Source organism: Mustela putorius, unplaced genomic scaffold (assembly GCF_011764305.1).
Source record: "Mustela putorius furo isolate JIRA1106 unplaced genomic scaffold, ASM1176430v1.1 tig00003836_pilon_pilon_pilon, whole genome shotgun sequence".
Lineage (NCBI taxonomy): Eukaryota > Metazoa > Chordata > Mammalia > Carnivora > Mustelidae > Mustela > Mustela putorius.
This window is the reverse complement of record NW_025421989.1, coordinates 15,716,546-15,732,111: the sequence shown is the minus strand read 5'-3', so window position 1 is coordinate 15,732,111 and position 15,566 is coordinate 15,716,546. Positions and strand designations below refer to the sequence as shown.

Genomic DNA, 15,566 nt, shown 5'->3' with positions numbered 1-15,566 from the left:
ACATCTTTTATATTCTCTATTTACCATTTCACTTACAGTCTTTAGTTCCTATAATAAAAGAAACTTGTAGAATATATATATTCATACATTCATGTTGATACAGTATTTAAAATAATTGTTACTACCCTCATTTAATTCAGCATTAGACTTAACAAGTCTCTAAATTGCTTAAAGATGGATGTTTTGCAAAATACCAACTACTCTATATTTCTTAAGAGAAATTTTGTAGTTATTAATATTGATAGCTCTGGTCATATTTCGTTTCTTAAGTCTAATGAGTCCTTTTACTATGTAGATTCATGACAGCTAATTAGTATTGACTGGTTTGGAGGTTTGGACTTATGTAAAAAAGATGGATGCAAACTATTACAATTAGAAAATAAAATATGAAATAACTTTTAACCGTATGCAGTTGATTCTTTACAAACTGTTTGACCTTTTTTTTTAACTATTTAAACTTAAGTTCATGAAGATGCTCTTCTGAAAACCAGTCGTGATTGAGGGAAAATGTATACTTTATGTTTTATTTTTCTGGTTTTGGTTGTTTGATTTGAATGAATACATTCAGATTTCAAATATGGGGTTGCATTTTGTGGGTGAGTGAATTTGTTACAAACCTATGCAGAAGATGTTTTCTAATGGTAGATCACTTCTCCTTAATGACCTCAAATTGCCAAAATCACATTCAGCAGACTTTAATTTTTGTACTGCAGAGACCCATGGATGAAGCAGATACCCTCTGGTCAACTTGTTTACCCCCACCCCCACCAGCTTGCTCACTTTTTAAAAAATGTCTTTTCAGGGTGTCTGGGTGGCTCAGTCAGTTATGCATCTACCTTCAGCTAAGGTCATGATCCCGGGGTCCTGGGATCAAGTCCTCCATCTCCTGCATCATTCTCCCTGCTCATCAGGGAATCTGCTTCTCCCTCTCCCATTGCTGCTCCCCGCTGCTCATGTTCTCTCTCTGTCAAATAAAATATTTTTAAAATAAATTAATTAAAAATAAAAATGTCTTTTCTGTTTGAATCGAGGCATTGTTCAGTTCAAAACTTGATAATGAACAGATCAAAAAGTAGAGACAAAATATGAGTTAAGTCCCTATACCTGATACTCCATTGCTCATTTGATCCACTGGAATATCAGGTATAGAATTAGTTGGATTTTTGCAAATTTAATAAAAATCAATGCATAGTTTTTATTTTAAATACCTTAGAAATGTAAGAATAACTTTTGTTAAGAAAGGTTATCAGAAGCAAATACAGAAACTCAGTCTTTAAAAAGCCAACTTTTTAAAAAAGATTTTTATTTGACAGAGATCACAAGTAGGTAGAGGGTGGGGGGGGTGCAGAGCAGGCTCCCTGCTGAGCAGAGAGCGTGATGCAGGGCTTGATCCCAGAACCCTGAGACCATGACCTCAGCCAAAGGCGGAGGCTCAACCCTCTGAGTCACCCAGGCGCCCCTAAAAAGCTAATTTTATAGGGCACCTGGGTGGCACAGTTGATTAACCATCCAAATCTTGGTTTTGGCCCAGGTCATGATCTTAGGGTTGTTAGCTCAAGCCCTGCATTGGGCTCTGTAGTCAGTTAGGAGTCTGCTTCAGGTTCTCTATCCCTCTGCCCCCTTAAAAAGTACACACCTTTTTAATACTGCATGTGACAAAGTAGAAAGTGCTACATAAGGCACTTCTACATACCATGAACAGTGTAATAGTTGTCTTGAGGAAAGACCCTTGTGTGATTGAGTTGCAAGCTGTATTAGCCACTGTTTTTCATGGAACACAAACCCAGGTTTGTCGTTAACATTTTCTCCAAAATGAATGAATGAGGCTGTTGCCCCCAAGGGGAACTGGTAGAATTTGTTGGTGTTAATAAGATTTAAGCTTTTTAAGCAAAAATTAGAAGCTTTGAAAAACTAGGATCGATAGCTTTACAACTTCACAGTAAAGATTTTAGAGATTAGTGATGGTATTAATGAATGACTTTTTTTAAAAAAAGATTTTTATTTATTTATTTGACAGAGAGAGATCATAAGTAGGCTGAGAGGCAGGCAGAGAGAGAGGAAGGGAAGCAGGCTCCTTGCCGAGCAGAGAGCCCGATGTGGGGCTTGATCCCAGGACCCCAGGATCATGACCTGAGCCGAAGGCAGTGGCTTAACCCACTGAGCCACCCAGGAGCCCTGCATTCCTGTTTTAACCAAAAGAACTACTACAACACATTAAGTAGAAAAGTAGATCTGAGACTCCACTATTAAGCCAAACTGTAAAGAGATTTGCAGAAAGGTGAAAATGCCACTGTTAATATTTTTGTTGTTACTTTTCTTTAGAAGTATATTATTACAGCATCAGGTTAGTGAATTAATACTAAATATTTCTTAAATTTCTAATACAGCAATATCCGTGGATATAACCCACAAGTGAACTTGTCCTTTCAAGGAATACTGTTGCCTATATTACATTTGCACTAGGAAGTAAAAATGCATTAAGTTGTGGAAAACTTGGGGGTGCCTGGCTGGTTCAGTTGGTAGAGCATGCCACACTTGATCTTGGGGTCATGAATTCAAATCCCAGGTTGGGTATAGAGGTTATTTTTAAAACAAGTTTTGGGGGACGCCTAGGTGGCTCGGTTGGTTAAGTGACTGCCTTCAGCTCAGGTCATGATCCTGGAGTCCCAGGATCTAGTCCTGTATCAGGCTCCCTGCTCGGCGGTGAGTCTGCTTCTCCCTCTGACCCTCCCATTTCTCATGCTCATTCTCTCTCTCACACTCTCTCGAATAAATAAATAAATCTTTAAAAAAAAAAAAAAACCCAAGTTTTAGAAGGGCACCTGGTGGCTGTCGTTAAGCATCTGCCTTTGGCTCAAGTCATGATCCTGGGGTCCTGGGATCAAGTCCCACATCCCCGCAGAGTACAGGGAGCCTGCTTCTCCCTCTACCTGCCACTCCCCCTGCTTGTGCACTCTCTCTCCCTCTGTAAAATAAAATCCTAAAAAAAAAAAAAAAATTGAAATCAACAGGAAAAAGATAAGTAGACCAATAAAAAGATGGACAAGGATTGAATAGGCCATCAGGGATCATGTGGGTGGCTCAGTCGGTTAAGCTGCCTGCTCTGGACTTCGGCTCTGTCCTCTGCCAGGAGTCTGCTGAAGGATTCTCCCTCCCCCTGCTTGTGGGCTCTCTTTCTCTATATATAATAAATAAATACGTTTTTAAAAAGTAAATCAGAATGAATGACTAATCTATTTCTGATTTGTATACAGCTGCAATGAATAGATGTTGACGATTTCAAGCAGGGAAAAACAGCGATAGCTATTGTGCAATATCATTTATATAAATTAAAACCATGCATATCTTCACAACACTATATATTTAGAAAATAGAGCTACAAAAATAAAATAGTGAAGTGCCTATGACTGGAGGAATGGAAGTGGGAATAGAAAGGAAAAAATAGAATGAAACCAGGATGAAATGCTATTCCGGTATGTCAGCAAGACAAAAACTGAAGAGTTGGATTAATTATGAACTACTACTACCCCAAGGTCTCTAAGGGAAAAAGGGGGGGCAGTGAAGATGGCTCCCATGCCCTAATTAACTTGGCTCAATCTTAACTTGGGTTAGAAACTTTTTTCTTTTTTCTTTTTTTAAAAAAGCCAAGGGACCAGCTTGCACTTGCCTGCTTTCCTGCTCATTTCTGTCTAAAGTCCCCTTCTGGCTTTCTCACCACAGTCACACCCTATTCCCTGTGCACCTTTGGGAGTGCCACCAACACGTTCATCTTGTTTTTCTGCCACAAAGGGACTCTCCAAGCTTTTCACTACTAATTCAGATGGAGGTTCCTGAGGTTTCCACTTTGGTGGGTTTTTAAAAATTCGTATAACTTACATATTGTGAAGTTCACCTATTTAAAATGTAAAATTTAGTGGTTTTTAGTATACTTATGGAGTCAACCATCACATAATCTAATTCTAGAATGTTTTTATCATCCCCAATAAAAATCTTGTACTCTTACTCAGCTTAATTCCGTGTTTTAATCAGGCATTTCTCCCTCCCCCAGGGGTGGGAGTTAAAACCTCAGAGGGCTGGTCACTGTCCAACAGAGAAATGTGCAGCCTGGGGCCCCACTGAGATCAGTTATCACTTGGCTGTACCTGAGTAAACACCTGGAAGCTTGAACTGGCGCGATGCAGACATCTTTTTCAGTATGTATGTCTTTGAGAAGGTGAGATGCTCATGACCTCCACTCCCGAGGCTACTACACGTTTAACAGTTTCTTCAAAGAGAGGTTGTCCTGGGGCGCCTGGGTGACTCAGTGGGTTAAGCCTCTGCCTTCAGCTCAGGTCATGATCCCAGGCGTCTGGGATCGAGCCCCACATCGGGCTCTCTGCTCGGCGGGGAGCCTGCTTCCTCCTCCCTCTCTGCTTGCCTCTCTGCCTTCTTGTGATCTCTGTCAAATAAATAAAATCTGAAAAAAGATCATCCTCGCAGAGATTTCTCAACTGCGCATTATTTTCCCCAGGGAAGAAAGGATCCATAGTTCCTATGACTACATGCCCCTGCCCCACCTAGGTTGACCAGTGAGCTTACCGTAGTCCTGTCCGGGGTGGTGCGCGTCTTGGCTGGGCTGCCCATCTACCTTGAGAACCGGAACCTGAATGTGCTTGGTGGGAGGGTCTGAGGGACCCCAGGTCAGAACTATAGTATAGCCTATAAGTTTTAACATTCTTGCTGTTTGCATCCTGTGGCAGTGTTGAATTCTTGGGTAAGGGGATCCGCGGGTCTTTCAGGTCCATCAGGCATCTACACCAGTGGCGCCTGCCTGAGGCCCTAGCTAGGAACTGTTTCCAGAGCTGCAGTACTGAGCTTGAATGTGTGTGGACGCCTCGTGTGTGTGAACGTACGCAGGCTGTGTGAGGATGTGTGCCCACGGTGTGTGAGAACACGTGCGCGCTGGGTGAACGTGTGTGCACGTGGTATATGTGCACTGTGTTCGCAGCTCTTTGAGGATGCGTGCACAATGTGAGAAACTGCATCCTATGTATACAGTGCTTTGAGGGTGCACACACTGTGGGGAGGTGCGTTTAACACTGGTGTGTACGCACTACGTGTATGCAGTCTATGAGGAATTATGTACACGCAGTGTGTGCTTGGAGGACCGGTGTGCTCATCGAAAGTGCGCGCGGTTTGTGCGCGTGCTGTGAGAACTAGTGCGCATGCTGCAAGTACACGCCGCTTGCCTGTGCGCTGTGACGGCCGGTGTGCCCCTCACAGGTGCGCGTGCGCGGCGTGAGACCCGCGCTCACTTCGCACGTGTACGCCGTGTGCGCACGCTGTGTGAGGAGGACGCGTGCGCGTGCGGGTGCTCGCGGGTCCGGTGCGGCGCGGCGCGGCGGTTCCAGCAGTGCGCCTGTGCAGGCCGCGCGTCCGGATGGAGCGCGGTGGCGGCTGCGGGGCTGGAAGCGGGACTGAGGGGGCTACGCGGGGATCCCCACTTCCCGGGAAGATGGCCGAGTCAGGCGCCGTGCGGACTTCCCCGCCCAACCACCGACCTTCAGGTAGGGCGCCCGGGGTGCGGCGGGCGCGTAGGGGCTTCAGGTACCCCCGGGGGGGCGGGGCGGACCCTCCGTGGGCCGCGCAGGGCAGCGGCTCTGGAGCGCGCGGGGCGGGGACGCAGCGCGGTGCTGGGCTAAATGCCCTTCTCCCGGCCCATGGCCAACTAGGCACGGTATCCAGAGCCGCGACGCTCGCGGTGCCGGTGGCAGGGGCCCCTCTCAGGTGGCCTGAGTGAGTGGGTGCAGTTGGGGGTGGCTCAGGGCGGGTGGCAAGTATGTTTGGTGTGGGGAGTTTGGGCCCACGCTGGATGCCCCAGGGGTTCCGGGGGGCCGGCCCCCTCTCAGGGAGCAGCGGGCGTTGGGGGGCACTGGGGAAGGCTGAGCGGGCTCCAGGGGGTCGCCAGGGCCTGCGCACTCGCCCACTCTGCGTCTTGGGAAATGCGCGCGAGCCGCAGCTGCAGCCGGCCCTTAAGGTGGCCCGGCTTCATGCTTCGCGGCATCCCGGGGGCAGATCCGGCACTTCACCTACTGGCAGGGGCAGAAGGAGTGCCGGCGGGGCGCGAGCCCCGGGCCGGGTTCTCCCACCACCCGCGGGCGCTCCCGCGGGCCTCGGTTGCGCTGCCCAGGGCTGTGGAGGGGCCGCAGGCCCCCTCAAGTGGCAACGCGGCCCCTGCGTCTCCCAGCCCGCGAGGCTGCAACTGCTAGGAGCTATGGAGGACTGGTGCCCAGACGGGTGCCCCAAAATCTGCGAAGCAGGGAGAAATTTTGAGGACATTTGACAGAATTTTCGATAAGCAGGTCTCGCGTCTTCGACGTTCTGTAAAGTGGTTGCAGGTAGTGCGGGGGTGCAGGCAGCTGGGAAACCGATTTCCTGCTGTTTTTCCTGGCAACACCTTTTTTTTTTTAAGTTAATGTGATCTATTTTTAAAACATTTTTTACTGTAGTATAACATGCATGCCACAAAGGCGCAGATCTTAATTTAAGATTTAAATTTCTTTGAAGGAACTTAATAAATAAATCTTAATTTGAAGAATTATCGCATAGTGAAGATATGAATATTTTATATGAAGTGAACCAAGGAAGGGAAAGAAATCAAGAGAAATAGTCATTATTCACTGAAAAGGAGCTTTTCGTGGTGGATGCGAGGTATTTTCTGATTGGGCCTTCATTTACATCGTTCATAGGAGGAGGTGGCTTAAGTCTTTCCCAGTATGCGTTTTTCATCATGCATTTTTTTTAAAGATTTTATTTATTTATTTGACAGAGAGATCACAAGTAGGCAGAGAGGCAGGCAGAGAGAGAGAGAGGAGGAAGCAGGCTCCCTGCTGAGCAGAGAGCCCGACGTGGGACTCGATCCCAGGACCTTGAGATCACGACCTGAGCCGAAGGCAGCGGCTTAACCCACTGAGCCACCCAGGCGCCCCTCATCATGCATTTTTTAAAGGCAGAATTTAACCAATATCACACGTTAGTTATATAAATACTATAAATATGTATACTTCTGTTTTCATTCTTTTTGCTTACTTTGAGAAACTCAGATATGTCTGCTAGGGAAGAACCCAGAACCCACTAACCAACCCCCCCATCAGAATCAGCCTTGAGGGAGGGAGACCTAGCAGAAGAAAATATCAAAAAGGTTGTTGAAGTTTGCAGTTTTATTTGGGACTTTAAATAATAGGTTATTTCCACGTTTTAAGGGCAGGGAGGAGCTTTTTGCCTGGGCTTGCTGTTTACCTGTGAGATTTAAATTTCTTTGAAGGAACTTTATAAAGGGGCATTCTACTAAGCTCTAGTGGGGAACTTTGTTGTAGAACCATTTAATGCATTCTCTACTGATTTTAAGATTAGCTTAAAGCTGTTTTCCTTGACTTGAAATTGGAACCATAGAAAGACATGTGAAGGTTTAAAATACCACACTTATGGGTCGCCTGGGTGGCTCAGTGGGTTAAAGCCTCTGCCTTTTCAGGTCATGATCCCAGAACCCTGGGATTGAGCCCTGCATCAGGCTCTCTGCTCAGCACGGGGCCTGCTTCCTCCTCTCTCTGCCTTCTCGTGATCTCTTTCTGTCAAATAAATAAATAAAATCTTTAAAAATAAAATACTACATTTATATGCATTATGGTTGGTGTGGAAAAATTGGGAGTGTTCAATTTAGGGACCAGGTAGTACCATGGTTTGTTCTTTTGAGGGCTAGTGAGGCCAGATACTTGGAAAAATTATGTCATTCTCAGTAAAATCTGGATTATTGAGATTTTATTATAATCCATCTGGGATGCTGATCATTCTTGGTTACCCAGAGGCTTTATCATTTGGGATCCATTCTTTTTTTTTTTTTTAAGATTTTATTTATTTATTTTACAGACATATCACAAGTAGGCAGAGGGCAGAGAGAGAGAGGAGGAAGCAGGCTCCCCGCCAAGCAGAGAGCCAGATGCGGGGCTCAATCCCAGGACCTCGGCATCATGACCTGAGCCGAAGGCAGAGGCTTTAACCCACTGAGCCACCCAGGCGCCCCTGGGATCCATTCTTAATGAGATTCAGCCCACACATCTAGGTGATACGAATTGATGAGTGCTTTTCAGAGCTGATGTAGAAGGTGACTAGGGAATACCTCTGGTGGTTTCCTTTAACAACAGGTTCTTCCAATATTGAAATCCTGTGCATTCCATTACCCACCAGTGATGCCTTTTTTTTTTCTTTCCTTTTATTCACCCACAGGATGGAAATTAGCAAATGTACTGTTTTTTCTAGGGCTTTGCTGTAGGCACTGTTTAGTGACGAGCAAGCCCCTGTTGCTTGGATCTTTAGCCAATAGATAGAATCACTGGATCTCAGCTGTCAGATGGGTCTCGATGTTACACAGATCCTGTGCTCCCCTCAGCCTGAAATGCCCCCTTCTTACCTTTTCCCATTCCAGGGTTCACTTCCTCTAGGCTCCTCTTAGTCAGAATTAAGGAACTTCCTCTTGTCTGTGCCTGTGGCACCTTCAGCAAAACACTCTCATTCTGCCTCTTACATTAACCAGCCAGCTCCTCTCAGCAGGCATCCCTGCATGTCCCCTGTAAGCCAGACCCAGTGCTGGTGGCTACTGCTGCTGCTGCTGGAGCTGAGTAGATTAAGCCACAGAAGGCCTGGGGGTGAATGCCACCTCACCACTTTCCTCAGTCTCACGTCAGGAAAATTATTTGACATCTTGAGCTTCAGTTTTCTTCCCTTTAAAATGGGCTTAAGAACAACGTGGGAGACAGAAGCACTGCTTTGAGGAAGGAATTAGTATCTGTAAAGCAGTGGCTGACATACAGTAAGTACTCAAGCCGGTTAGCAGTTACTTCCTATTACATCATCGGCTTGAGAACAAGGTCTAGGTCTCGGTTATAGGTGCCTCTCTGAGTGCCACCTGGTACAGGTACACAGTAAGTCTAAAACTGATGTTTAACAATTGCATTATGCTGGGAGCAGCTACACTGGGTCCAGCTTTCAGTAAATATTCATGAATTGGACTGAAGCGGTGTATTGGTGGGGTTTGTGGTAGTGGAATTACAAAACATGTTTCCTAAGACCTGTTGAGTTTTCTGGTACATTTGATGGGTGAATGTTGTTTATTGAGTTGAACTCATTTCCCAATTGTTCCCTGGTAAGGAGAGCATTGCTCTGACAAAGAATGAGGTTCCCTTTTGTCCTTCCACTTGGAAATTTTCCATCCCCTGCCTTAGATCGGGAGAAAGTAGGGGTGCACACTGTAAGGTCAGGAGACCCTCCTACAGGGGCCAAAGTAGGGTGGGGCTGCTTAGGAAAGGCTGAGAGTAGGTCCCCAAGAAATCAGAATTCTTCATCTTTTTCCAAAATTGTATTTAAGACTATTCTTGAATGCTCAATTCTTTTTTTTATAAAAGACTTTTCTGTAATCTCTACACCCAGTATGGGACTTGAACTCACAACTCTGAGACCAAGAGTTACATGTTCCACCAACTGAGCCAGCCAGGCACCCTGAACACTTGGATTCTAAAACTGCTTGGACCTCATCTGCTTTTGGCATAGGTCATGATCTCAGGGTCCTGGGATTGAGTCCCACATCTGGCTCCCTGTTCAGCGGGAAATCTCCTCCTTCTGTCTGCCATTCCCCCTGCTTGTGTGTGCTCACTCTCTCTATCTCTGTGTGTCAAATAAATAAAATCTTAAAAAAAATAAAACTGCTTGGACCTAAGAAGAGCAAGTTGAGTTTGTGCATGCATATTAAACATCTCAGGTCCTCTCGGCATTAGGAAGGATCCACAGGTCATGAGGGAAAGACACAAAGTTGTGTTTGATCTGGGGCTTCTGGCCTTGTTTAGTGATGGCACTATGGGACTTGGACTTGGTAGGACCTTCAAGGCAAATCACTGAAAGTCTGCCTGACCATCAATGGTTTCTCTACTGATGTCCCAACACTGGTGACACAAGTAGTCAGTCTTTCATTTCTATTTCTAGCTCTTCTTCCTCTCCAGGATTAAAAGATGTTATCCTCTTATTCAGTTGCCCCATCTTCTGGAGTAGTTTTTTTGGTTTTTTGTTTTTGTTTTTTTAAAGAATATCTCATCTTTTGTAGGAATTATATGGATTGACTTATAAAACAAGGATATTCAGGGTTGATTTGAGCCAGAAGAGATGGGGACTTCTGGGAGATGTTGGTGCACAGTCTGGTGGGCCTTGTTGGGAAGATTTAACAGGATATAACTCAGAATGCACTCAGTTCCTAGGATAATGCTGCTGATGATATTGCCTGGTTTGGGGGGACTACTGGTGTGCTGCATTAGCTCTGGCAGCATTCCAAGGATTTGAAAACTTTCCCAGGAAGTGGCTGTGGTTGGGGCTAGCTGCTTTTGGGAGACTGTGGCCTGGAGGAGATTGCCCACTGCCCATCTCACATCTCAGGGGACCTCCTTCAAATGTGGAGTTGGCATCTGAGGCTCTGGGGTAGGCTAAGCTTTGGGATCCCCCTCATCCACCTCTGGGGTCTGTCCGAATGTAGGCCTTGATTTGTTTTTCTTTCAGCAAGCATTTTTGTTATCATTTTGCCTAGGAAGTTTTCCTCTTTTTAAAAGCCATGTGATTAGCAGAGTTCAGGACGTGGCTTAAGCAGAAGGAAGCCAGATAGGACTGAGCTGCACAGCCGTGCCAAATTCCCATGATCCTTTGGAAGAGCAGGGTCTGTCTTCAGGGTCCACAGCTCCTGGCCGGAGCTGAGTTCATTCACTGTCTGCAAATACTTGCTTTTCCTCTGGATGCCGAATAGGCTGGCATCTTTTAGCGCCAAACAACTCTATGGAATGCTTCTTGCTCCTCTGTCATCTCCACCCTCTTAAATGTTACTTTACTATGTAGTAGTAACTTTGTGAGACATTGTTTATATACTGTACATTTCACCCTTCTAAAATTCACAATTCAGTGATTTTCTGTATTTTCACAGAGTTGTACAGCTATCACCACAGCCAAATTTAGAACATTTTCATCACCCCACAGAGAAACCCCATACCCATCAGCGGGCATTCCCCATTCCCCCTCACCGCCCTTCCCCCAGGTGCGGGCAGCCACCTGGCTACTCTGTCTCTGTAGAGACGTCTGCGGTTCTGCCACGGCAGTCTTCAGCCTTTGGTGCAGACACATAGGGTTCTTGTGCGGCAGTCCTAGGGTGGGTGTCCGTGCGTCAGAGGTTTAGAAACCATCATTCTGCAATCTCCATCTTTCAGGTCCAATACTTGTTTCACCACAAAGTCTTGCTTTTCCACCTTCTGTGCATTCTGCTGCTCAGGGCCTGCAAGGCAGTGGAACCTGACTGTAAACCCCCCCACCCCAGACAGCCTGCAGTTACACACTGCACATGTGTTCATTTTAGCTCCTCAAAGGCTAACAGCTGCCAATTGTTGAGCACTTAGGTGCCAAGCACCATTATAAGCACTTGTCATACATTATTTTACTTTATTCCTTACAGCCATTCTTTTTTTTTTTTTTAAGATTTTATTTATTTATTTGACAGACAGAGATCACAAGTAGGCAGAGAGGCAGGCTGAAAGAGAGAGAGGAAGAAGCAGGCTCCCTGATGAGCAGAGAGCCCGATGCGGGACTCGATCCTAAGACCCTGGAATCATGACCTGAGCCGAAGGCAGAGGCTTAACCCACTGAGCCACCCAGGCGCCCCTCCTTACAGCCATTCTTTACACTGTTTTTTTTTTTTTTCTGTTTCTATCCTCATTTTATTTTACTTTTTTTACCTGTCAGAGAGAGAGAGAGAGAGAGAGAGAGCCAGCACACAAGCAGGAAGAGTGGCAGGCAGAGGCAGAGGGAGAAGCAGGCTCCCTGACAAGCAAGGAGCCCGATGCGGGACTCGATCCCAGGACCCTGGGATCATGACCTGAGCCGAAGGCAGCAGCCTAACCCACTGAGCCACCCAGGCATCCCTATCCTCGTTTTAGAGATGTTTCAGTTCTCTACTGCTGTGTAGCAAATCTTTTCAAACTTACTATTTCTCACGATTCTAGGGGTAGGTTGGGCTCAGTTGAGTGGTTTTTCTGTTCCATGTGGTGTCCGCTGGAGTTGCTGTCAGCTGGGAGCTCACCTGGGTTTGTAATGTGCAGCATAGCCTGTCATGGGCCTGGTAGCTAATCACAGGGAGTCAGTCCTGGACTTCTCACAGCGTTGCAGCTGGGCTTCAGCAGCGAGGAAGCAGAAGTTGCCAGTTCTCTTAAGGCTTGGGCTTGGAAGTCCCAGAATGTCACTTTTCCTGCATTCAGTGGTGAAAGCAAGTCACAAGGCCAGCCAAATTCAAGGGGAGGGAGCCAGACTCCACCTCTTGATGTGAGCAGTGGCAAGCACCCGACGGTAGAGGATGAATCTCCTTTTTTGGAGATTCTCTACTGCAACAGGTGAGTATGCTGAATGTAAGAGAGCGTAAGTAAGTTGCTCAAGGTCATACGGTATGTGGCGAGGCAGTGCGTTTGACTCCAGAGTTAAGTATTTTTTACCTTTGTGTCACATGTGCCTTCCCAGGTACATGAAAACAAACTCTTCTCGCAAACACTCCAAGCGAGCTCCCTTGCTTGCTGCGAGTCCAGCTGACACATCTTCTGTACCCCTCTGGAGATCTAATTCAGTACTCTAGGTCCATGTTTTATAAGGATTTTGTGTGCCTTTTCCTTAGGATACAGTTTTTCTCCTCAAAGGTAATGACCCACATTTCTTAGAATTACAGCAAAAATTTTATAGATTAAAATGCTTAGAGGAAGAAAGTTTCCATTTAACAGGATTTCTGGCTTGCCAGGAGTTAACTTCCTACTCTCTCTATGCCAGCCTTCATTGTTGGGCTCTGAAAGATCACCTTAGTATACTTTTCTGTCTTAGGACACTGTTGGGTATGACTGAGGACTGTAGTTCTTGGGTCATCACTACACTCTAGGCCAGTGTGTCTCAAACTAATTCTGGTGAACAGTTTGTTTTTTGTTTCTGATTCCCAATTTGTTATTGACCAATATCTTGGCAAAATAAAATAAAAAAGACTTACTAGAAAAATAAAATGTTAAGGAAGGACATGGAAGATATGACTCCTGATTTTTAAATATTAGATAAGATATTAGATTGCACAGTATCAGTGGATATTAGTCTGTCAAATTGCTATAAATGTTTCTAAATGCATGCTCTCAATTTATGTCCTTATTTTATTTATTTATTTTTAAAGATTTTATTTATTTACTTAACAGACAGAGATCACAAGTAGGCAGAAAGGCAGGCAGAGAGAGAGGAGGAAGCAGGCTTCCTGCTGAGTAGAGAGCCCCATGCGGGGCTCGATCCCAGGACCCTGGGATCACGACCTGAGCTGAAGGCAGAGGCTTTAACCCACTGAGCCACCCAGGCACCCCTATGTCCTTATTTTAAATGATAACAGAAAATAAGGATACTGGCACCCATCCATGGGCCATACTCTGAGTAGCTCTGCCCTGGGCCAGCATTTCGCAAAGGGTGTGGTATACAAGAGGGTTTTAGGTTACATATGGACAGATTTATCTTTTCAATTTTAGGCTAATAGTTGTGTGGATTTTTTTAAATGGTATTATAAAAATATAACTTTGTACATTAAACTAATTTCATGAGTATTTTTCAGAATGAGTAGAAAATGAAAAGAACTCAGTTTAAAGAAAAAGTAATAATAGTATGGGTTGGTGCTGGATAATACAAATAGAATGCTAGCTGTATATATAATCTTAAATTTTCTAACAGCTACATTTGAAAAAGTAAAAAAGAGAAAGGTGAAATTAATATAATACAGTTTATTCAGGGGCACCTGGGGGGCTCAGTCAGTTAAGCATCTGCCTTTGGCTCAGGTCCTGATCCCAGGGTCCTGGAATTGAGCCCCATGTCAGGCTCCCTGCTTCTCCCTCTGCCTCTCTCCCTCTCTCAAATAAATAAATAAAATCTTAAAAAAAATAGCACTAAGAAGGAATAGTATATCTACCACACCACCCCAGGTTCTACACTGGTGGACTTGCTAAGCAAATAGTAAAATTTTTTTAGGATTTATTTATTTATTTATTTGAGAGAGAATGAGAATGCTAGTGGGGGGAGGGCCAGAAAGACAGAGGGAGAATCCTCAAGCAGACTCCCCACTGAGCAGGGAACCTGATTCAGGGCTCTATCACAGGACCCTGAGATCATGACCCAAGCTGAAATCCAGAGTAGGCCACTTAACTGACTGAGCCACCCAGACTAGCCAACCAGTAGTTAAAGACTTGATGTCAAAGACAGGGAAGGACCAGCTGCTCAGGAGGAAGACAACTTAGTCTGGGCAGGGACTTGTCCTGCAGGCCCTGAAAGTGAGTGCTGGCTAACCAGCCCTGCCCAGCGAAGTCCCTTTATAGCCAGTGCCAGCTCTCTCACATAATCAAACCCGGGACATAGGGATGGGACCAGCCTGTGAATTCACTGGAACCGCCCAGTAATGTGGTCTCCAAAGTCTGTCCTGTCAGCCAGTAGGAACTTGTTGATCATAATGAGCAACTGACTTCTGTAAACTGGTACTGGGAAGACACAGTACCAACTCTGGGTGTAAATGACCAGACCTGACCTCACAGAGCCCATCCTAACCCAGTGGATTCCCCACAGGAGCCTGGCATTAAACTTGGGAGATCCTGAGCTAGATCCTGTCTCCTCCCATCTTTCTAGCAATGTCCTACCATGCTTTCCATTGATAACAGCTTAATAATTACCATAAAGTCAGGCCCACCCTCTTTCCACCACCTGTCAAGTCACCAAGACAACATTTTATGTGAGGACCTTACCACTTGGCCACGTTGGAGAAAGCAAATGCTGCTTCTTCCTTCAGGAGCCTGGGGATTAAGCCTGTTTTGCCTTATTGTAGGGGAGACCATTTTATCAAAGCATCTTTCCATTTCCATTATGCCTACCCATGTTAGATTGAATACCACAACACACATTCATACCATTCTTGACAGCACTCAATACCATTGTACCTTTTGTGACCATGGTATCATTCCTGCAGCAGAAGAACTTTCTGCCATGATGGAAATGGTCTAAATCAGTGAGTCCTGTCCAGTATGCTAGCCACTAGTCACAGCTGGCTCCTGAGTACTTGAAATGTGACCAGTCCAAACGGAGATGTGCTGAAAGCATAAAATATATACTGGTCTTGGAAGACTCAGTGCAAAGAATACATTGTGAGATCTCTTATGAATAATTCTTTATATTAATTACATTTGAAATAAGCATATTTTGGGTAAACTGGGTTAAATACATTTTAAAAAATATTTGTTAGAGAGTGCACCCCACACAAGCAGAAGCAGCAGCAGGCAGAGGGAGAAGCAAGATCCCAGATGAGCAAGGAGCCCGAAGCTTAACCCACTGAGGCACCCAGGCGCCCCTTAGCTCTATTTTTCTATTTATTTCTGCTCTATTTTATATAAGCAGAAGGAGGGCATAAATGAGTGCCTGAAATTAATAAATACAGAGCAGGAAATGCCCCTGTAGCTTGAGTCTTT

The 15,566-nt window shown here is 45.3% G+C and overlaps 1 protein-coding gene across 20 annotated transcripts in view; it reads left to right on the top strand.

Annotated features, from left to right (window-relative positions):
* Nucleotides 1-5,026: 5,026 nt before the first annotated feature.
* Nucleotides 5,027-15,566, top strand: part of MAP7D2 (MAP7 domain containing 2) — a 97,070-nt gene continuing 86,530 nt past the window's right edge. For 3 of the 20 annotated variants that reach the window (XM_045089377.1, XM_045089376.1, XM_045089372.1), the window contains exon 1: nucleotides 5,031-5,546. In XM_045089377.1, coding sequence (XP_044945312.1) covers nucleotides 5,420-5,546 — 127 coding nt within the window. In that variant the 5' untranslated portion in view covers nucleotides 5,031-5,419. Of the gene's footprint in view, nucleotides 5,547-5,655; nucleotides 5,776-15,566 lie in introns of those variants that run through there. The other 17 variants (XM_045089387.1, XM_013059653.2, XM_045089384.1 and 14 more) reach the window with 9 other exon arrangements.